This window comes from Akebia trifoliata, chromosome 15 (assembly GCF_017979445.1).
Source record: "Akebia trifoliata isolate Shusen 1 chromosome 15, ASM1797944v1, whole genome shotgun sequence".
NCBI classification, from domain to species: Eukaryota; Viridiplantae; Streptophyta; class Magnoliopsida; order Ranunculales; family Lardizabalaceae; genus Akebia; species Akebia trifoliata.
The window spans coordinates 5,933,130-5,956,791 of record NC_141389.1 but is presented as its reverse complement, the minus strand read 5'-3'; the positions used below and the strand labels follow the sequence as shown (position 1 = coordinate 5,956,791).

General features: G+C 35.2%; 1 protein-coding gene and 1 long non-coding RNA gene across 2 annotated transcripts in view; one reads left to right on the top strand and one right to left on the bottom strand.

Moving 5' to 3' along the window:
- FY (Transducin/WD40 repeat-like superfamily protein) overlaps window positions 1-8,582 on the top strand; it is a 30,701-nt gene extending 22,119 nt beyond the window's left edge. Inside the window, exons 13-19 of the mRNA XM_086425155.1 lie at window positions 99-162; window positions 2,138-2,216; window positions 3,143-3,232; window positions 5,262-5,350; window positions 5,512-6,020; window positions 6,439-6,681; window positions 8,246-8,582. Of these exons, the coding sequence (XP_086281281.1) occupies window positions 99-162; window positions 2,138-2,216; window positions 3,143-3,232; window positions 5,262-5,350; window positions 5,512-6,020; window positions 6,439-6,681; window positions 8,246-8,323 (1,152 nt within the window). The 3' untranslated portion in view covers window positions 8,324-8,582. The remainder of the gene's footprint in view (window positions 1-98; window positions 163-2,137; window positions 2,217-3,142; window positions 3,233-5,261; window positions 5,351-5,511; window positions 6,021-6,438; window positions 6,682-8,245) is intronic.
- A 1,056-nt stretch (window positions 8,583-9,638) lies between these two features.
- Window positions 9,639-21,918, bottom strand: LOC147384097 (uncharacterized). The gene is made up of 2 exons (XR_015172497.1): window positions 21,478-21,918; window positions 9,639-10,032 (listed from the first exon to the last, which is right to left on the bottom strand). It is a non-coding gene; the product is annotated as an uncharacterized LOC147384097 (long non-coding RNA).
- Between the last annotated feature and the right edge of the window lie 1,744 nt (window positions 21,919-23,662).

Sequence of the window (23,662 nt, the reverse complement as noted above, 5' to 3'; positions counted from 1 at the left end):
CACCAAGGGGGATGGCCAATGAGATGTTTTGAATTTTCTCCCTAAACTCTCATCATCATGTTTGCTCATACATTGAATTATTTCCTATAATTTTTCAGCTTTATGATATAAGAGCTATGAAAGAGCTTGAATCTTTCCGCGGGCATCGCAAGGATGTGACTGGTTAGTGAGTTTCTCTCTTCCTTAAGATTATTGCCGCCTAAATGATTTCTGTGATACCCAGAACATATTTGTTGATGAAGAATATAGATAGACTTATTTACTCACTAATACTGCGAGAAGAATGATTGTCCACTTCAGTCTGCCACTATGCCCATCCATCTGTCGGTGTTATGCACTAGAAAACTGTTACTATATCCCATGTGATTCCACAAAGTACACCAAAAGTTACTAGTAAACTTGGTAGCCCAGTTAGAAATGATCAATCGAGGTACACCATGTAAATGTATAAACTCCCTCAAGAATATCCGACCAACTATGATGCAAAAAACCATCTTCCTAGATGGTATAAAGTACCCCTTCTTAGAAAAATGGTCAATAGCCACAAAAATAGAATCATATCCGGCTCTTGTATGCAGAAATCTGAATACAAAATCTATGTTGTTGTCTGTAATAGATCCGGGATAATGAAATTTGTCGCTTTGAGGTTTTTCTAGACCATAAATTTTACCGAATATTCCTCTTCCTAGGTGCCAGTATTAAATTTACACTTGGTATATTTGGTCTCGGTTCTACTTATTCGGAAGCCCTTGGACTTCAATGCCTCTCTCCCTATTTCTAGATTTTTGTTAATTCCTCGAATCTCATCAACTATTACCACATCATCTGCAAAATAACATATACTTGTCAAAATCAAATTAAAATGTACCACATCATAGTTTCATACTTCTCAACTTTCCAAGTTTTAATTCCTCAAATAAAAAGAACACTTTTGAGTGTAATAACCGCTCTTAACTGAAAAACATAATACCACTCTAATTCTAGGAGGCACAGAGGAGTTGGATCGAAGTAGAGATAAAAATAGAAGGAAAGTGAAAAAAGAGCCAGGGGTATGTGAAATATGTTTATAATGACAACTTTATCTATAACCCTATAATAAAAGAGAACAAATGCGGGCATTCTTATTCTCGGATCTTTATATTTATAAATATTATTATCCATCAAGATTCAAACATAGGAAAAAAGAAGATAGATAACCTTTCCCTACAAGGTATGTACCATAGTCAAAAGGCGTCCCAAAACTGTACGTGTCCTCTTAGTGTCCCCTTAGGCGTAAGTCTTTTCAATGCTTATTTGATTTAGGTGTAAGAGCCTTTCCTTTAAACCTCTAGGCATTTTCTGAGTCTCTTCCTACGGTGAACCTCCAATGCCTTTGAAAACATTGATGGGAAGTTACTACATCCGTGCTGTAACATTCGGTTCTATTTCCTAAAATTATTACCATGCCATCATGATTGCTTTTTGTGTCAAGTATGTTCCTGCTACCACACCTAACTGCGTAGATTTAACTTCATCCATGTAGGGGGCATTTAGTTGCATTTTTAACCACTCAAATAAGATTACAGCACCATAATATGTATATAAACGGTAGAGATTGCCCGTGCCTACTGGGACATGCATCCTCTCAGGGATTAATGGGGTAGAAGTGGAAAGACAAAAAGTTGGGAGGGGTATTATTGGAAAAATGGGGGAGAAGAGGAAAGTCAATATATTTTTGATGGGTGAAAGTCAATATATAAAGTTGAAGGGGCATTCTTGAAAAGGGTGAGAAGAGAAAAGGCAATAAAGTTGAAAGTTGTCCTCGAGATTTGTGGTGAGATTAAATTCTATATTCTATGAAAGAGATGGTGTGCATATGATAGTTCTCAAGCTTCTTACTCCTTATACAGTTAGCACGTTTATATATATATATATACAGTTAAACACATTTCCATAGAAAAAATGGAGTCCTATCCATGTGTGTGTTGCATTCTTAATGGGTCTTGGATTTGCTCATAAATACTTCATGGTTCATAAGTAGAACTTTTCATTGTCACCGTGAGCCAAAATCAGTAGCTCAACTATCTTTGTTTATGTATTGATCTGGTGTGGAGATAGGTTACTTAATTGTTTGCGTATGTTATTTCTGTTTTGCTAGCTTTGGCTTGGCACCCATTCCATGAAGAATACTTTGTAAGCGGGAGCTTCGATGGGTCCATCTTTCATTGGCTTGTTGGGTAATCTTTGTTTCCTGATTGAAAACACTAATTATTACTGTAGATTTATTTCTTCATCAAATTCTTCCACATCTCATATTTTTCTTTCGAGTTGTATTTCAACAACCTTAAGTGCCTTCTGTATAATGCCTCAATGAGGCCTTGTATGGTAAGCAGAAATATGCATTTTGTGGATGATTGCAGCTGCAAATGTCTGCAACTGCAAGCATTTGCAAATACTTGGTTGTATGAAATAGGAGGGAATAAAAACAGAAATTTTGTGTTCTTTGGATTATGATCAACCACTATCCGAACATTGACTCCATTGGAATCAAAGAACAGCACAAAGCTTGAAACTCGGAACTCCCAACTTTGGCGGACCTCCAAAGACAACTTCATACACACTTAGATTGTGGTGAAGCCACTTTCATTGGAGATTTTCTTGGAAAGAATTGCAGAAACTTGAGTTCTTTGCAAAGAGAGTGAATAATCCACCAAAGGAAGACAAGAAAATAAGAACCGAGCTCCATGGTCCGTGCAAATATTTGTCATCGAGATTGAGCCAAAATGGTTGGCTCCATCAAAAATATCTGAAGAGGTTGGAATTGCGGAACAAGTACTGAGGGCCCAAAAAGTCCCAAATGGCTAGGCAAATATTTGCAACAAGCCAAGCAGGCCTTGAGTTCTTCTATTTCTTTTTGCAACATTGAATAAAGCACCTGAAATAAGTATAAATCTTTATGCATTCCAACCAATTGGACCATACAATACATCTGATGCTACTTGTTAACTGGATCTATATGGATGGTTCTTCAAACATTTTTTTCGTTACTCTGATTTCTGGATGTATGGTGATCAGATTTTATCCTATTTTGATTCTTCCATACCTTACTGCCAATTATGTTTTTGTCCTTGACGATGGGATCACCAAAATGCATTCTGTGCAGGCATGAAACTCCTCAGGTCGAAATACCTGGTGCACATGAAAATAGTGTGTGGGACCTTGCATGGCATCCAATTGGCTACATTTTGTGCAGGTACTTTTGATCTTTTTCAGGATTATGCTGATATTATTAAATAGGTTATTTGCAATTGCACTTCATAAATGTGTGCTTTTTACTTATGAAATTGAAGGTGTCATGTCATAATAAAAAGCTTATATCCAATGGTCGAATCAAAATGATTTTGGTGTATCCAGTTTGGTCCAAATATTCATTGGTCAATGAGCTTGGGTGCAAACTCAATCTAAATTTGTTTAGCTACCTAACTACCCAAAGCATAGAAGCAAATGTTTTATTTATATAAAAGTGATCTGAGTGAGTGAGAGATCTACCTTTCTCTCTTAGCTTGTCTGGTCTAGGGCAGCATGAATAGAGCTGCCCTACATTTCTGGAAGAATTAGAGATTCAATGGACAACTATTGATGCATTATTGTCCTTTGAATAACTTTTTTTTTTCTCGCTAGAGATCCTTTTTATTTTTATATTTTGGTGTTCAATGTACCCAAATGCATTGGAATTTTTTTAGGGGTCTTAGAGTTTTTTTGTTTTCTTTTCAAGAGTCATGGAAAAATGACAGAAAAGTCGGTATTCTAGTTTCACTACAGATGTTGCAGTCTTCACATTATGAAACATTCCAAGATGAACCGAGAGATTCTGAGATGGATCAAAACATTCCTTCGAATCATTCGTTCCATGAGTGTTTCATTTCTGAATGTTCAAATTCCCAGACTGTCTTGGCCAACACATTTTAAAATGAAATGCAGGTTCTTACCAACCTCTTCTAATGTAGAAAAGTATCCATACTAATCCAATTAAAAAGAAAATAGGGACCCCACAATGGTCCAATTATACCTTCTGCAAAGAGTCCTACTACAATCCTAACATACCAAATTAAATGATTGATAATTTATGAAACCATGTATAATTTATGAAATCACCCATAACTTATGTCTTCCTCATCATCAAACTCTTATCCCGAATAATTGAGATCGGTTAGACAAACCCTTCAAAGTAGAAACCAACTAAAAAAGAAACCTCCTGAACTAATCTAAGAGTCTTTATTCCATCGTACCAACCCAAAGTAAGTGAACTTCCTAAATTAAACATTCCCAAAATAGAAAATGCATATTTCATAATTAAAGAAAACTCTCCTACTAATTTAAAATACTCAATAAGAAAGTTTTAAAACGAATAGGACTAAAAGAATAGGTCCATAACTAAAGCCCAATAGCTCAAATAAATTAAAACACTAAAACTAAACTATCGCCCAAATATGATAGGCATGGGATCTCTGATGTCCCCATCACTAGGAGAACTACATATCATATGAACCCTGGCTTGAGAGTTTAGTTTTTGAGAAGACTAATGTTCTAATCGACTTGTTATATTACAAAAGAACCTAGGCAAGTCAATATGATACATGAGATCTATGGACGCCTAACTAGCACATGAAAAGATCGTGTTGGGCCGTGGAATCAAATCCGTTGTACAAGCTTGGTTTAGCAGATGGCCTTTCCTGTGCTATGAGTTCAGGAAATAATTTCAGGAACTCACTGGGACCTATTTATATTGCAGGAACGTCTATTTTGTTTGCATTCTTGTGTGAATTTTTCTGTCTCTTATGTAGTTACTTTACTAATTGGACATGGCCTCCATTGTGTAAAATTGGAGTATGTCCTATAAGCGGGTCCTTTGACTTCTAATCCCTAGAGAAAAGGTTGCAGATCACAGCAACACCAGTTGCTTATGTGACTTAACTCAGTACTATTTTCACTTTGCTGACTCTGGGGTTTAGCTTAGTATTTTGCTACATTCTCTTTATGCTGGTTTCTGCTTATTATATGCTAGTAGTTAGATTGAACAGAACCATTTCTTTTATTATATGCTGGTTTCTGCTTATTATTCCATTCACTTGCACTGTTATGCTAGTTGTGTTCACTGTGCATGATAGTTTTGATTTAATAGCTGAGAGTAGAAGTAATTAGTGCCTATTTACTTTCTATGCATTCTCAGTTGGGTGTAGTCCAATCTCCCAGTGAATTTACTCCCTTTGTTTCTTGTGCAGTGGTAGCCATGATCACACTACAAGATTTTGGTGTAGAAACAGACCAGGAGATCCTGCACGAGATAAATTTACTACGGGTTACAACCAAGGTTGCTCTTATATCTTTATTGAGCTATCTTTGAGGGTGTTCTTTTTTCTTTCTTTTTTTTGGTTTCAATTGAAGTGGTTATGACTTCTCATTTTGCTTTGGAATTGAGATAGAGAAGTATACTGAGGCATCTTTTCAATATTTTGTTTTGGTTTATCTTAGGTTACGGTGAGCACAACCCTGCTTTTGCTATCCGTCCTATTGGTAATTTCTCAGTACCTGAAGTCCCAACAACTCCCGGACCATTTGGTGCCGGTCTTTCTCGAAACGAAGGAACGATCCCTGGTGTTGGCATTCCAATGCCATTATCCATCCCATCCCTTGACACATCTGAACAAGGAGAGCAGAAGCAACCTCTACAAGTTTCTTTGCCTGTCGCGGCTCCACCCCTCCCACCCGGTCCACATCCATCCCTTTTGGCTGGTCAGCAAGCATACCAACAAATTCCTCAGCAGATCCCGCCGTATCAACAACACCAAGGACCACCACAACAAATGGCCTCTTTACCATTACCACCCCCAAATCTTCCGCAGTTGCAGCCTCCATCTCATCTACCTTTGCTTCCACATCCTCATTTACCTCGCCCTCCCCCTCACCAAATGTCACAACTCGGTATGCCTTCAGCTATGCCAGGATCTTTGCCCATGCCTAGTTCACTACCTTTACCAATGGTAACTTCTTTTATTTGCATTTTAGAAGGTTCTCTTATTATTATTATTTTGTGGGTATTTTAGAAACACCCCCTGTAAAATTGGTGATTTTAGGTTTACTGCCTTGCAAAATGCAAGATGAGGCTTACCCCCTTGACCGTAAGTCAACATTGCATTTTCTTCATGATTTAATGGTGAAATTTTGATTTTTTTTTTCTTTTCAAAATGCTCTTTAAATACTTAAATTACTTAATCAAAAATTAGAAAATATCAAAATTCCACAGTTGAAGTTATCAAGAAAAAACAATGTTGACTTACAGTCAAGGGAGGTAAACCTAATATCACCAATTTTACAGGGGTTTGTTTCTAAAATATCCTCCTTTTTCACTCAATCTATCAAATAATCAATGCTAATCTATTTCCGATCTGATTGGTTTAGGGGATGCAAGGTTCAGTAAATCAGATGGCCCCTCCATTGCCACAAGGCCATTTTATGGGTATGAACCCAATGCATTCAGGATCCGTACCCCCTAATGGCCTACAACCTCCAAGTGGTGGTTTTGTGAATGGGATGGCAAATATGCAGGGCCCATCTAATGCAAGTGGCCCCCCAATGTATCCAATGGGTGGTCCATTCAACCGAGCACCAACTGGACAATTTCCTGGAATCAATGCCTACCAGGTATGAAAGAATGTTGTGCTCACATCTATTTTCTTGTATTCTATTTTCTGTTTAAATATCTGTCGAAGGATTTCTGTCTCAAACTTAGAAAGCAACTGTTTACACTGCAAATTTTTTAAAGCCCCAGCTGTATTACTTTTAGTGAGCTTCTGTTAACACACCAACTTTTAATTGTAACACACCAATCAATATGTAAACCTTGGTTAATTTTAACACACCAATCAATAGAATCTCTCTAATTCATCGTCGCTAGTTCATTCTAAATATTGAATATGAAAGAATGTATGTATAACAGTCTGATTCACATTAACAATATTTTGTGCTCACATCTATGTTTGTCTCCTTTGTTCATATAAGTAGGTGTGTGGTACATTATCTCTTTTCATCTAACAGCGTTTTCAAGATATTATTGAACAACTTCCTTAGTCTGGCTTCAGTACTTCCCATGCATTTACGTCTAACCTCGTTTTTGCTTGAGTTCTTTCATTTCTGATATTCTAGTTCTATGGCTCTATGGCGGTATGCATACTCTATGATCTCTCATGTGTCTCCTACTCTTAAGGCTCCTAAGTACTCACCATTTAATATTTTTTAATATCTTCATTTTTTGCACCTAATGCCTCGAACATTACCTAAACCTTTATTTTTTTTTCTACGTTTTGTGTCAGATTGTAGACATTCCACTCTCTAGTCCCCAGCACATTTTATAGATCATCAAATACTTTTAACTTTAGCTTCATTTACTACCATATTTGCTTCTTTTTTTAATAATTTTGTATTTTTTTTCGTAGTTATAAATCTTTTTTCTTTAATAACATGTTAAACCTCGTCATTCTATCATTTGGTTTCCTTGTGTGTAATTTCTTCCCATAGATTTCCCAAGAGCTTCTTTGGCTACTCTTTTAATTCTTTTAACTATTTTATCCAAATGATTTTAGTTCTCCTTTTAGAGTCCACTGCCTTATTCTTTGGTATCCTTATTTTGGAACTTTTCTTTTTCCCCATATTTTAATTTGCACATCTAAAATCACTAGCATATATTATTTCCATATTGATCAATCGTTTCTTCTTAATTTTGAAGTTATAAACCCAATGAACAAGACGTCAAGCAAATCAGTTGTAGGCGGTGATGCAGAAACTGTGAGCCCTGGATGGAATATGCAGGGTTTGCTATGAAATTTTGCAAGATATAACTTGTGAAACTCTGGTGGTTTCAAGTAGCTTGATAGTTATAGAGAGCTTCTATTGGCACGCCATCTTTTACTTATTACACCCTAATTAAAAATAAAGAAAATAAAGTAAACCGTTGAGAATAAGTAAAAGTTGGGGTGCCAATAAAAATATAAATCTAGCACAAAATAAAAGCCTAGAGAGCTTCTTTTGGCACCCCAACTTTTACTTGTTCACAACCGTTCACTTATTTTCTTTAATTTTAATTGGAGTGCTATAAGTAAAAATTGGGATGCCAATAGTAGCTCTCTTTTACTATTAGAATCTGTGGTTTGGTTATTTTGATACTCCACAAACTGTTTTAACTGAAGGCATAATGTTCTCTTTGTGACAGTCTGGAAATCCAAATATTGGCCATCCGTCGGGTCTGCCTCCGCCGCCACCGCCTCCACATGGTTCAACACACCAATAGGCCATTCGTCAGTGTTCATATAAAGTTCTAGAAGACTTACTTGCGACATTATTGACAGAGGAAGAACAAGGGACATTTATTTTTTTAATTAAATGTTCTTCGGTATGGTTTTGTTCGGAACGGAGAATGTCAGAGCCAACCCCAAATTTTTGGGACAAGACTTTGACGATGATGATAATCGTGATGGATTTCAACAAATGTTAAATTGGATTTGAGTTAAATTTTCATTTCAAAAGAAAATTTCTCATGAATTTAGTCACATTTGCTTGCTGATATGATCCAGCTTTTTAGAGAGAAAAAAGAAAAAAAAAAAAAACAGTGGACTCACAAAAGAAATTTATTGGTTTTGCCAACAACGTTAATGATAAAGCCTTATGTCAAAGATTTGGGGTCAATTAAATGAATCCCATTCCTTCATTCCACTATTCCAAAGCCAAGTTTTCTCCTATTGAGACCATGAGTCCATATCTTTTTGAGTCTCCATCCAAGTTCTTTTTGGATTTTCACTCTTTTACGAACTCCCGACTGGAATATTTCTTCTAATCACAACTACAAGATTCATGGTTTAACATAGGCCCAAACAATCTCAATTCTTTTTAGTTTTATCGCTATTAGAGCTACTGTTACATTTTCTAGAATACATTCCTTCAAATTCTTTCGTGTTTTTTGACATTCAATTCCATATAACACGGTTGTCTTATTACCATCTTATTATACTTCGAAAGCAAATCAACTCTTTAACCATTCAAACCGGATGCTATGGCAAATTCTTCCTAAAGCTCAACTAATTTATACATATTGCCAAAAAAAAATTGGTTTTGTAAAATAAGGGATAGTACTGGCACCTCAACTTTTACTTATTGGACACCGACTAAGATAATAAAAAGATGTCAACGAACTAGAACAAGTAAAAGTTAGTGGGGGTGGGATAGGTGCCAACAGAACCGTGCATGTGTGTGTTTAGATATCTATTTCTTAGATTTAGGATTTTTATAAGAGCCTAATCATAATTGTAAACAACTGTTGAAGTTGTTTGAATGTTTTGTCAAAATGCTTTTTAATGTTGATGTAATAATTTGAACAAAGCTTTTGTAGTGTTTGAATGGTGCGTTTTATCTTTAATTAGGATGTTATAAATAATTTAACATATTAGGGTGTGATAAGTAGAAGTTGGGGTGCCAATAACAGCTCTCTAAAATAAACAGACGATCACATTGCCTTCAGACAAGTATCTATTAATGCAGACATTTTTTGAGAAGGCAACGCTTGACAAAAACATCGACAAGAACAACAACAACACAGAATTTGTTCACCATCAACACAAAAATAAGAAAAATATATAAAAAGCAATCCAGATTGCATTATCTGTACAACCAAAGCATTATTTATACTATTTGAAATAACACCAAATACCGTGGTTGTTAATTGTTGAACATGACTCACTACCTACTCGCTAGAATTAGCCAAACAAAAAAGGGAGATTAGAACAGTAGTCATCTTATTTAACTTAGAAATTAATTACCTATCGTTCATAATCACTTTCGGATCTTCACATCACCACAAGCACAAGTTGTTTATCATATTCGACATACTGCAACTTGGAAGAGAAGAAATCGAGTTACGCTTCGGAGTTCTTCTTTCAATGGGTCAATTGGTAAGTAAAGATCAGACATTTTCCAATAGTCCTCCCACCTGAGTAATGGGTCAAGCTGCATGATATACAAACTAGCAATTATCATGCATATCAGAATTAAAATAGATAACACAATCAAAGCAAAGTCACCAAGTTGGGGTTCAGAAATAAGTTTGCAAGGGAAAAATTCATAAAATTCAGTAAAATGGGAAACAATCAGAAAAAATAGGAGAGAAATCAGGCTAGGCTTAAGTTTATGGTTCATACTAGGAGGTGTTCTCATATTATATTTACCAAATACCATATTAAATCACCAAACCACCCTATAGATATCATCCTTGTGTCCACAAGTCCAACGTAGGTCAAGTGTTTGAAGCTCCACGAAGATCTGGTTGACCCTCGCGTCAACCAGTTGCATGTAGGACTTTCCGAGGGGGCGGTGCGCGTGACTGTGGATTAGTCGGGAGGATTTGTTGTGGGGGCGATGGGAGCACTTTGCCCCCACAAGATTTTTTTAAAACTGAAGGATCTATTGCTAATTTTCATACATTTTTTAAATTACTCCCAGAAGAGAAGACAGATTTCCCATCTTTTTCTTTGTCTTGGAGTTTGTGGACTGAGATTGGGTTAAGTGGATTCAATGGGGGTTTTGGATTTGCAGAAGAGGATTTTGTGGAGGGATAAAATTGTCTCTCATCCAGATCGTTCATTCGCATCATACATGCATCTTGAGGCAGACACGTGGCATCATTTGAAAATGACTCTATCTTATTAGGGTAGAATCCCAATTTAACAGAATTCTTCCCCTTTTATGTAATTACTAATTTAGATAAGGGGTAATTGAATCAATCGTAATTTAATTAAGATTATAACTCTTTTTAGGATTTTTTTATTTAAAAGTTTTGAGACCATTGTAAAATGAAAGGAAAAAAACTAAGGGGGAAGAGATCGAGGTGAGGAAGTCATGTAAGAATTTCTGATTTATGGAGAAACAACTCCCCGAAACCGTGGACGTAGGCACATTTGCTGAACCACATAAAAAAATCCTTCGTCTTCTCTATTTTTCCATGTTCTTTCTATTATTTTGTTGATTTAATGATGAAATCATGATCAAGGTCGATTTATCACAAAATCAACCTCTATAATTGGCGTCGTTAGTGGGATACCGAACAACGTACACATGGTGAGAACAACGATAAAAACAAATAGGGAATCACGAAGAACCACGTGGGGGTCGGGGATACAACCAAAATGGACTGTCGAAGCAGTTTTTGCTGAACGACGTATCACTATCAACGGTTCGAATCGCCCAAGTTATATTGGAGTGTTATCCACTCAATTTGAGGAATGTGAGATGTAGAGGTTAATTTTGTGATAAATGGACCTCAATCACGATTTCATCATTAAATCTACAAAATAATAGAAAGAACATGAAAAAATAAAGAAGACAAAGGATTGTTTATGTGATTTGACAAACGTGCCTACATCCACGATCTTGGGGAGTCATTTCACCATAAATCAGAAATTGTTGCATAACCTCACCTTGGTCTCCTCCCCCTCAGTTTTTTCCTCTCCTTTTACAATGGCCTCAAAACCTTTAAATAGAAAAACCCTAAAAAGAATCCTAATCTTAATTAAATTACAATTGACCAAATTAACCTTTATCTAAATTAATAATTACATAAAAGGAAAAAAATCCTCTTAAATTGGGATTCTTCCCTAATAAGATAGAATCCTATTTAAATGATGTTACGTGTCCACCTCGGGATGCATGTTGATGGTGCAAATGAACGATCCAGATGGGAAACAATTTTATCCCTCCATATAGACTCTTCTCGAAGGTGGAAATTGATGTATCGAAATCTGCCTTCGAGAAATACTTCTGACCGAAGTGAGCAATATTTTGATTTTCAAACAAGAATGATTCTTGATTCCCCAAGTTTATTTTTTGCAAATTTGATCTTCTTTGAACCTACTCAACCTCATATGAGTAGGGCCCAGTTCCCACAATGAACCGAGTGTTAACCTTCTTGAACCAACTCAACCTCATATGAGTAGGGTTCAATTCCCTCAACGAACCGAGTCTTAACCTTATTGGACCTACTCAACCTCATATGAGTAAGCTCGGTTCCCGCAACGAACCAAACTACTTTGCCTTCTTAATCATGTTCAACCTAAAATAATAGAATTCGGTTCCCTTAATGAACCAAACTACCTTCCAATAAATACGAAATAAATCAAAAGATAATCATCTTTATTATTAACACAAACCAAATTAAAAATATTTGAGGGGGGAGCTTTATGTCTCATAACGTAGATCTCCTACTTACAATTTAAATAAATTCATTTACTTATTAAAATCCTACTTGTAATACCGTTTTAAACAATATTCAAGTCCAAGTTCTTGAATAATTATACTTGGACCGAGCCCCCATGTGTAAATTAACCATTTTACCTTACTGACGGGACTTAACATTGAATCCCTAAGTGTACCACTTAATTCAATGGATTTCTTAAGTTAAACTCACTTGACTCGTTGGGTCGAGGTTAGTGAGTCAGGGTTGGTTGCCCATTAACAAATTTAATCCTCCGAATTGGACCCCTACTTATACCATATGACTTGACAAGTTGAGCTCAGAAATTAGTCCCAAGTTTTCCTTTTATCAGGCCATCTAAGCAAATTAAATTGGATCATATGGGGTCCATTTTATGGGCCCGAACTAAGTCCCCAAACATTAGCCCCCACGTTATTTTTATGATAAGTTAACTCGAATAATAAATTGGGCCACGTGACACCTTATTATAGGTGTGACATAAGCCTCCGAACAATATAATTGCTCAACAATATAGTTGGTTTCCTATCCTTATTTGTAAACCCGACCCAACAAACAAATTGGATCGATGGGATTAAACCCCCAAGCAATTTATTGGCTCGGTGTGATTCGATAGGAATTGGGAGTCCCCAACAAATCAAATCGGACCAATGTCCTTTTTACCTTTATTTCCTTATACAACAATATGAATTTTAATGTACATTGAATATTGATGTGTGTGCCCACACCCTATTGTCTTTTTTTTTTTTTTAATAACTTTTAACCACTATATACACTAAATTTATATACACATCTAGAGTCAATTCGACCAAACTTTTAACTATTGAGAAACTTGCAAGTATAAATACCTCTCCTTTAGAAAACATTCGTCCTTGTCAACGTGATTGCTTCAAAGTTTACATAGCAGTCTTTCTTGTAGACTCTATTGGTTAAGCCCCCAACACTAGCAACCTTTGCACATTACACCAATCTCTTCCTCTCTTTTTATAGCAAGTCCCTGCACCTTGGCTATATGAGAATCATCCTCTACGTAAAATTGGATATACGAGAATGTTTGGCCTTATTATATCTTGATGGACTTCAAACTTGATGCTTAAGCCATACGTCCAAATCAAATTTTATCTTCCCACTACTTTATTATACATGTTACTGATTACCCTTTTTTTTTAACAAAAAGAGGTCTCATACATCAAAATTGATATATAAGCTATGCACCAAACTGATTACTTTTTTTTTTTTATTTTAACATGAAACATAGGTCTTATACATTAATATTGATGTATAAGTCCGTTAGCAAAATTTACCTTTAAACATACTTTTTTCAAAAGGTTGCTGCTCCAGCAAGTTACAAATAGCCACCACACAAAACAATCAGATCTTACCTAAACACCATGGCTCCCTCCCTCTACACACATGTTGTACTTAATGCAATTAATAAGGAAAAAATCATGCTGGAGTGACCTTTTTCACATGTTCCCCTTTTACTTGACTCAACCCACATACCTTTCTTTACACGTATTCTCGTCCTTATCTCCTATAATTTTTAAGAGTACAAAGAAGTCAAGGAGTATCTTCGTTCCACACGTCAAAATTTTCTTGATGGAAGCCAAGTTCTTTGGCCCCCTAATGACACTAATCTTACTCGCACAAGCTCTGATCCTCTCATCTAAGCTGTAGAAATACGAGTAGCAATCAATGAAGCCATCCAACTTATTAACAAATTCAGCCACAAGAGGAATACTAGTCACGAATCCAGCACCACCAAATGTCATACCATGCGAATGAATCACATTCTGTTTGACTAACTCCAAATTTCCCCCAGTATAATATGTCTAATTTTGAATGTACTTCGATAGCATCAAAACTAAGTTATCTCTGAAGAATATTATATTATTGTCTCCCATCACAAACCATCTCACGTTCTGCAAATCGAGTGGATAACACTCCAATACAACTTGAGCGATTCGAACCGCTGATAGTGATATAGTATTCTTCACAGATAACTTAGTTTCAATGCTATCGAAGTACGATCAAAATCAGACATATTATATTAGGAAAAATTCAGAGTGTGTCCAACAGAACGTGATTCATTCGTATTGTACGGCATTTGGTGGTACTAGATTTGCGACTAGTATTCCTCTTGTGGCTGAATTTGTTAACAAGTTAGATGGCTTCACTGCCCGCTACTCATATTTCTACGGCTCGGAGATCAAAGCTTGTGTGAATGAGATTAATGCACCATTACCAAAGAACTTGGCTTCCATCAAGAAAATTGTGACGTGTGGAGCGAAGATACTCTTTGACTTCTTTGTATTCTTAAAAAATATAGGAGATAAGAACGAGAATACGTGTGGAGAAAGGTATGTGGGTTGAGTCAAGTAAAAGGTAAAACAAAAGGAGAACATGTGAAAAAAGTTACTCTAGCATGACCCTTTCCTTATTAATTGCATTAAGCACAACACGAGTGCAGGAGGGAGGAGCCATGGTGTTCAGGTAAGATTTGATTGTTTTGTGTAGTGGCAATTTGTTACTTGTTGGAACAGCAACCTTCTAAAAAAAGTATGTTTAGAGGTAAATTTTGCTGCATGACTTATACATCAATATTGATGTATACGACCTCTATTTCATGTTAAAATATATATAAAAAAAAGTAATCAGTTTGATGCATGGCTTATACATCAATTTTGATGTATGAGACATTTTTTTTTTGTAAAAAACTGGGTAATCAGTAACATGTATAGTAAAGAAGTGGGAAGATAAAGTCTAGTTTGGACATATGGCCTAGGCATCAAGTTTGAGGTCCATCAAGATATAATAAGGCCAAACATTCTCATATATCCAATTTTACGTGGAGGATGATTCTCATATAGCCAAGGTGCAGGGACTTGTTATAAAATTAAAAAAAAATTTAAAAATAAGAAACTGGGGTGTGAATGTGCAGAGGCTGCTAGTGTTGGGGGGATCAACTAACATAGTCTACAACGAGGACTGTTATGTAAACTTGGAAGCAATCACGTCGACAAGGACGTATGCTTTCTAAAAGAGAGGTATTTATAGTTGCAAGTTTCTCAATAGTTAAAAGTTTGGTTGAATCGACTCTAGATGTGTATATAAATCTATAAATTTAATGTATATAGTGATTAAAAGTTTAAAAAAAAAACGACATTAGAGTGTGGGGCACACACATCAATATTCAATGTACATAAAAATTTATATTGTTGTATAAGGAACTAAAGGTAAAAAGGACATTGTTCCGATTTGATTTATTGGGGACTCCCAATTCCCACTGAGTCAATAAATTACTTGGAGGCTTAATCCTGTCGATCCAATTTGTTAGTTAAGTCGGATTTACAAATAGGGATAAGAGGCCAACTATATTGCCGAGCGATTATATTGCTCGAAAGCTTAAGCTACGCCCATAAAAAGTTATCACGTAACCCAATTTATTACTTAACTCATCATAAAAATAACGTGGGGGCTAATGTTTGGGGACTCAATTCAAGCCCATAAAATATACCCCATATGATCCAATTTAATTTGCTTAGATGGCTTGACAAAAGGAAAACTTGAGGGCTATTCCCGAGCCCAACTGTCAAGTCATATGGTATAAGTAAGGTACAATTCGGGAGACTAAATTTGTTAACGGGCAACCAACCCTGACTCACTGACCTCGACTAAACAAGTCGAGTGAGTTTAACTTAAGAAATCAAATGAGTTAAGTGGTACACTTAGGGATTCAATGTAAGTCCCGTCAGTAAGGTATAACAGTTAATTTACACATGGGGAGTTGGTCAACGTATAATTACTCAAGAACTTGGACTCGAATATTACTTAAAAAGGTATTACAAATAAGATTTTAATAACTAAAGGAATTTATTTAAATTGCAAGTAGGAGATCTACGTTATGAGACATAAAGATTCTCCCTCAAATGTTTTTAATTTGATTTGTGTTAACAATAAAGATGATTATCATTTGATTTATTTCGTATTATCGAAAGGTAGTTTGGTTCGAATCATGTTATTTTAGGTTGAACATGATTAAGAAGGTAAAGTAGCTCGGTTCGTTGAGGGAACCAAATCTTATATGAGGTTGAGTATGTTCAATACGGTTAAGACTCGGTTTGTTGAGAGGACCGAGCACTACTCATATGAGGTTGAGTAAGCCCAAGAAGGTCCAATAAGATAAAGACTCAATTTATTGAAGGAATCGAGACCTACTCATATGAGGTTGAGTAGGCCCAATAAGGTTAAGACTCGGTTCGTTGAGGGAACTGAGCCCTACTCATATGAGGTTGAGTAAGCCCAAGAAGGTCCAATAAGATAAAGACTCAATTCATTGAAGGAATCGAGACCTACTCATATGAGGTTGAGTAGGCCCAATAAGGTTAAGACTCGGTTCGTTGAGGGAACTGAGTCCTACTCATATGAGGTTGAGCAGGTTTAAGAAGGTTAACAATCTATTCATTGTGGGAACCGATGCCTACTCATATTTGGTTGAATAGGTTCAAGAAGGTTAAGTTTCAAAAATCTAACCTACAAGGAAAATCAAATTTGCAAAAAAATTAAGTTCAGGAGATCAAGAATCATACATACTAGTTCGAAAATAAAAAATGATGCTCACTCAAGTCAAAAGTATTTTTCGAAAACGGATCTCGATACATCAATTTCCACCTTTGAGAGGGGATTATGTTGAAGAATAAAATTGTCTTCCATCCGGATCATTCATTCGCACCATCAATACGCATTCCGAGGCAGACAATGGCATCATTTAAAAATGACTCTATCTTATTAAGGAAGAATCCCAATTTAAAAGGATTCTTCTCTTTTTATATAATTATTAATTTGGATAAGGATTTAGATGGTCAATTGTAATTTAATTAAGATTATGACTCTTTTTAGGATTTTTCTATTTAAAGACCTTGAGACCATTATAAAAGGGGAGGAAAAAACTGAGGGAGGAGAGAAGAGGAGAGAGGGGGGAGACCGAGGTGAGGAGGTCATGTAACGACTTTTTATTTATAGTGAAATGGCTCCCCGAGCCCGTAGACAAAGGCACGTTTGCCGAATCACGTAAAAAATCGTCTTCTTTATTTTTCCATGTTCTTTCTATTATTTTGTAAATTTAAAGATGTAATCGTTATCGAGGTAGATTTATCACAAAATCGATCTCTACAGGTTTCATCTCTAATTTTGAGGTTGAAGAAAAGAAATCAGATTTGAAGAAGAAGAAGATGATGAAGCAACTCAAAACTCCATGAGATAAGAGAGAAATATAGGGTATCAAATCCCTTGTCTCAAAGACCCACCATACCCTTCGATTGACAAACGGACTTTTAGTCCACCAAAATGGTAACAAGAAGAGTCCTTAATCCTATTATGGGGAAACAATTGAGCTTATATCACCTCTTCCAGATGAAAGTTTTGGCCTTAAGCCAAATTCTAATAAACTCCCCACCAAATTGGTAGGACAAAAATCCATAAGCTCTTCTACTCTTCCCTTATTGAGAATCAAAGCTATAGAAGTACACTTTAATCCATTATCCATAAAAATTTCCTATTGGAAATCTTTTGTCACCTTATGAAGCCCTCCTTGATTAAATACAACATTTCTTGAAGAAAGCCATAGAGAAACCATTTGGAACAGAAGAAGCTCCATCTCTAATCATAGCACCCCACAATTTTCTTGGTTTTCTCTACTTCAATAATGCCCAACAAATCCCTCTCCATGGGCAAAATATGCCAAATTCATAATGTCTTGCCTAGGCTTGTAAAATCGAGTTTGGAATTGAATTTCACCATACCTTCCCTCACCTTTTCCTCAATATTTGATTAGAGATCCCTCCACTAAGTTTAGAAATGAAATCATATTTTCTTTTGGATTTCACTATTCTGAGGAAGAATTTGGTTTTCTTATTCCCTTCTTGCATCTACTTTTGCTGATATAAGAAACCACATATATATACTCGTAACGATAATTCTAACATTTGATACCCAGCCTAAACATTTTCTCCCGGTGTTGTTAAGAAATTGAAAAAATAAAGGATGATGAGAATCAAGGCATCACAATATTTAAATGGGAAATTTTCCAAATAATTACAGGCATTTTTGTTTATTCCGAAAGTGTTACAAGTGTTGACAAAGCTATGACATAATGCAGACACTATGAGAATGATTTGTCAACAGTATGTGGTAGTTCTATCAACACTTGTAACACTTTTGGTATTTTTGAAAACTTTGATAATTATTTGAGAAATTTCCCTATTTAAATCTGGTTGGAACTAAGCAAAAAAAGAAAAAAGGCACACAAAGATCAAGATAATGATAGATGAGAAAATGCAGATGACACAAGCTTGCAAGCCTTAGGATTTTAAATTGACAAAATTCACCTCTGGACAACTGAATTCTGTACAATTAAAGATGTATCCAACTAAAGGCATAAATTCATTTATTTGATAAAAGTACATATTAAAAATGCAACTCAAATTGCTATGACACAATGTCAAAACAACAGTTCTGCTATCAACAGAACAGCTCAAAATATATGGACTTGGATTCATAATATAGCTTCACCTAGTTGTCACTAGCAAGTAAAATACAAAAACTGCTGTACTAAAAATACAAAATGTAACTTAGCATAAGATTTACTACAAGTTTCTTCTTTTCTTTTTCTTTCTATTATTTTCCTTCTAAATAAGAAGTCGTTCAATTGTAAAATTAAATAGTGTGATCAAAAGTGCAAAAGACCATCTAGAAAGAAACAAACGATTCATCAAACTAAAAATCAACATAAATGTGGAAAACAAGGGATTAAAAAAAAGAGGGATGATTTGTGAAACTACAAAGAATTCACACTTCTATTCATTCTGTGGTTTGTGCATATCAATCGATCCTCTTTCAGAACATCATCATCACCATTACTACCACCACAATCACCATAATAAACAGTTCCTTATCCCAACTATTGGGTCCATTAACATGAATCCCGTTTTATTCCTTATAAGGCCATATCTTTCCTTGAAGTGTCATCAAATATTTTCTTTTGTTCCCTTTTGTTATTCTAATCTATGTCCTTAGCATCGGCCTCGTCCGTTTAGAGCTTTCAGCCTGCACTGATACTCTCGTACTTGTTGGTGCTGAGATTGGCCTTCACTATACATACCAAAACCATCTCAATTGATTTTCCTTAACTGTATCTCCTAGTTGGGCTATTACTTGATTCCCTTGGACATGCTGATTTATTTTGTCTTTTCTAGTCTTTCTGCTCAACTATCTCAATATCCTCTTTTTTGCTACACCAACTTTAGGCACACTTTTTGGTCGATTGCCCAATTTTCTACTCCATTATGTTTAGGTCCTATGAAGGGGGAAAAATCAAGCAAAGTTTTGAATTCAATGAAGGGTTAAAAGTATATGTACTACGAGACATACTGCCAACATATCAAGGGTCATCAAATTGGAACTACAAAAAAAAAAAAAAAAAATTATTAGTGTACACCAGCCTAGAGGGGTCTACAGATATCCATACTCACTGGCTTCTTTCTGGAATTACTTGGATTTGCTCTAATCATTTAACAAGGACACAAACACATGTGTCGATGGCCAAGACGGTACTTTGAGAAGCCCAAAACGCTAACATGTCCCTACACATTCTATGTACCGTAACTAAATAGAAGTACATCTCTAACATCAAACCATGGTTGTGTTTACTCAATTGATGCATGGAGGATTACTTACACCAATCCTCTTTCAGAAGTAGTTCTAGAAATTCATTAAAATAATGGACAACACCATCTTACATTGTAGGATGTGTGTCAATAGGTATCTGACACAACAAATATCTCAAAAGTATGGTGTCCTTGTTACATACGTTTTGAAGTAGAAGGCTAGCTCCTAGCAACATTCCCTATCACCTTACAAAACCTCTAAATCTGTGAGACACAAATTGAGAATGTTTAGTAGACGACCCCAATTTACAGAAAACTCACAAGAAACCATCATTGGTAAAATGACTTAGGATATCTGTATCAGAAAAAATATTTCGAGTTTGAATAACCACTGTTTTCAGTTCTTAATCAATCTATAAGCACCCATAAAAATCAGAAAAAAAAAAAAAAAAAAAAAAAACCTACCAAAATCAACTGATTATCAGTTACAACACTAAAGAAACATGATCATAACTTTCCACACTACTAACACCAAAGTAGTTTTGGGATATTTGTTGGGTTCATATAATTTGTATTAGAGCCAGCACCACATCTTCGGTTCAAACCTCAGAAGGAGTGACATGAGGAAAAGGCTGCTTTGGGAGGCCAAAAGAAGTGTACTAGAGTGAAAACCACCACAAAGTAGGCACTAGAGGTGTTAGAGGAAGTGATGATCAGGGGAAAGAACTACTTGGGGCACTAAAAGGAAGGGTAACAAAGTAGAAGACATCATAGAGTGGGCTGCCACAGACGTCAACGGATGAACATGGTGGTAAGTTACAATCCCAGTCCCCAAAGAGATATGGACTAAACTTTCCACGTCACTAATACCTAGGTATTGTTGGTGTATCAGTTGGGTTTGTGTCATAGTCACACGACAAACTATAAGATGGAATCCTATCAATGACAATAATTGGTATGTCCAATCTCACCAACTTCTCCCCAACTCAGTACATAGTTCATATGAAACACCTATTGTTGGTAACCAAACAAAATCCAATCCAATCAAATCAAATCATCAAACAATGAAACAAGAATCAAGCAAAACAATAAAAACGATTCAACTTTGATAAGAAAACAGAGAATTCAAAACCATTTACACCCAAAAGAACAATCAAGTCAATTCTAACCCTAATTTTGGGTGATCAACAAAAACCCATTTCTAGTAACCAAACAACCATTAAATTAACCACAAAATCAAAAAGCAAACAAGAGAGCTATAATCAACCAAAGGAATAGGAATTAACTAACAACAAGCAAGAACACCAAAACAAACCTTTCTAGGGTGTTCAATTAAAACCCATTTCTAGTAACCAAACAACCATTAAATTAACCAAAAAAAAATCAAAAAGTAAACAAGAAAGCTATAATCAACAAAGGGGATTAACTAACAAACACAAAAACAAACCCGAAAATTTTGTTGGATAGATTAAGCCAAGATTGACAGATCAATCAATCAGCCGACATGAAGCAGACCAATATCACCTGTTCTGATTGCACGTGCGATCTCACGTGCAACTGTCATACAAGAAGAAATCCATTCACACATAGCCATCCAAACCATCTTAGTCAACCAAAGAGCCATCCCTAATGGCATTGCCATGGCTATGATTCTTCTTCTTCTCACACAGATTCAGCAGAGAATCAAAACCCAAGTCTTCTTTGAATCTAGCAATTTTTTATTCTCTTTTGACACAGATTCAATAAAATATCAACAACCCAATGTTTATCTCCAAATTTAGCTAAAACCCATTGAAGATCGTCCGATTCTGAATAAAAATTTGACAATCGAAGACTCAGATAAAGAGTAGTTAGGTGGCAAAATAGACCAAAAAGCAGCCTTTGTCATGTGTTTCTAGACTTTTCTGTGTAAATCCAAAGAAATTTACAGATTTGACCGAACCGACAAAGATTTTGAAATGTAGAAAAACATGTGTGAGCACGGTTTTAAAACGCGGTATCTCGTTAAGTCTCTCGCCAGTCGACCTGTCCTCTACCGACAAAGAGTTGACTCGTTCGAGTCATGTCATTTTGGACTAGTCAAACCAGTTGAATTCTTTTAGAATTATTTATCAACATAATATAAATTATAAGTAATTAATGATATATGAGAAGCGTTCGAAGCACTAAAGGGAGCCAAACATTTTTCAAAATAGGAGTTAGAAATTTTCTAATTTATAAATTGATAAATTGTGAACTGTCCGATTTTTGTAAATCACTTTTGATGAGGTTAGAAGTTTTGGAATTGGCTAATTTTTTGTAAGGATATCCTCTTCATCATAGAGATTATCCATATCAAAAATTAGTTCATTCTGAAACCTCTAACTCATACATTGAAAGAATATTTGGCTCTTTTCAGGACTTCCGTAGGCCACCCATATATATATAATTATTGGCAAATAAAATGTGTACATTTCCATCGTGTTTAGTTCATCATGATTTTAAAATTAGTTTTGATGTCTTGACTCTTCGAACGAGACCAAGCCATCTCGGATGAGTTTTCGGATACATATGAGTTGTCTCGTTCAACAATGAGACAAATGAACCACGATTTTAAATCTCGTATGATACGTTTGACTTGTCTATCCATCTCGTTGGTGGATGATATTGAGACATATCGGACGAGTCGTCTCAGTCTCAAGTGAGATTTAAAATCATGTTACTCGTATGTCTTATTAAACGTGTTTATTTCTATTTTATCTTTCTTAATCTTCTCAATCAAATATTTAATTTTCCTTGTAAGATTAGTAATATTTTTGTGAATAGTGAAAAAGTTGAACCAAAATCATATCACGTTATTGTTGGTCAACATAGGACTGGCTTGAGCATGAGGCTACTTCGACAACTGCCTAAGGCCCCTTAGTGAAAAAAGATACCCCCTCCTCAAAATAATAAAATAATAATACTAATAATTAAAATAAAATAAAAAAAACCTAATTACCATTTAGATGGTGGAATTAGGGGGGAGAATATTCAAAAATAAATAAAAGAAATCGTTCAATCCTATTGCCTAACACGTTGGAATGGAGAGTTTCCAAAATAGTAATAATAATAATAATAATAGATTCGATTTTCCAAATCTCTTAGATTCCTAAAAATAATAAACTCTTTAAATATTTTCTCTCTTAGGGAGTTTCTTTCATTCCCCCAAAAAATAAATTTTCTTTAATAATCTTACACTTTCTAAAAAAAATTTCAATTAAAATTAAACAAATATAAAAAAAAGTACAATCCACTTATGTTGGAATTTCCCCCTTAAAAATAGCTAGTTTCCAAAATATTTAAAACAATCTTATCTCCAAACTTCAATGTTAATAATAATAATAATAATAAATTCAAACTCTTGTACATTAATTTTCTTAAAAACTAAATAAAACATAAAAAAAAAATAACCTTTACAAAATTCCTTTTACGTTAGTTTTTACCTCAAATCACCCAATCTCAAAACAAATTTGCAAGATTCTATCTTTAATAATCTCTTTCTCTTGAAAGACATCGAATTCATAGGAAAAGACAATTTGATGAAAATGTTGATGGTGAGTCAATACAATCAACTAAGGAATATTTTAGAATTAATTAATTAATTATATATATATATATATGTGAAAGATATTTATTGTTAGGTATCAAGGGGCGACACGTGACACCTAGGGATTCGATTCAAGTATAG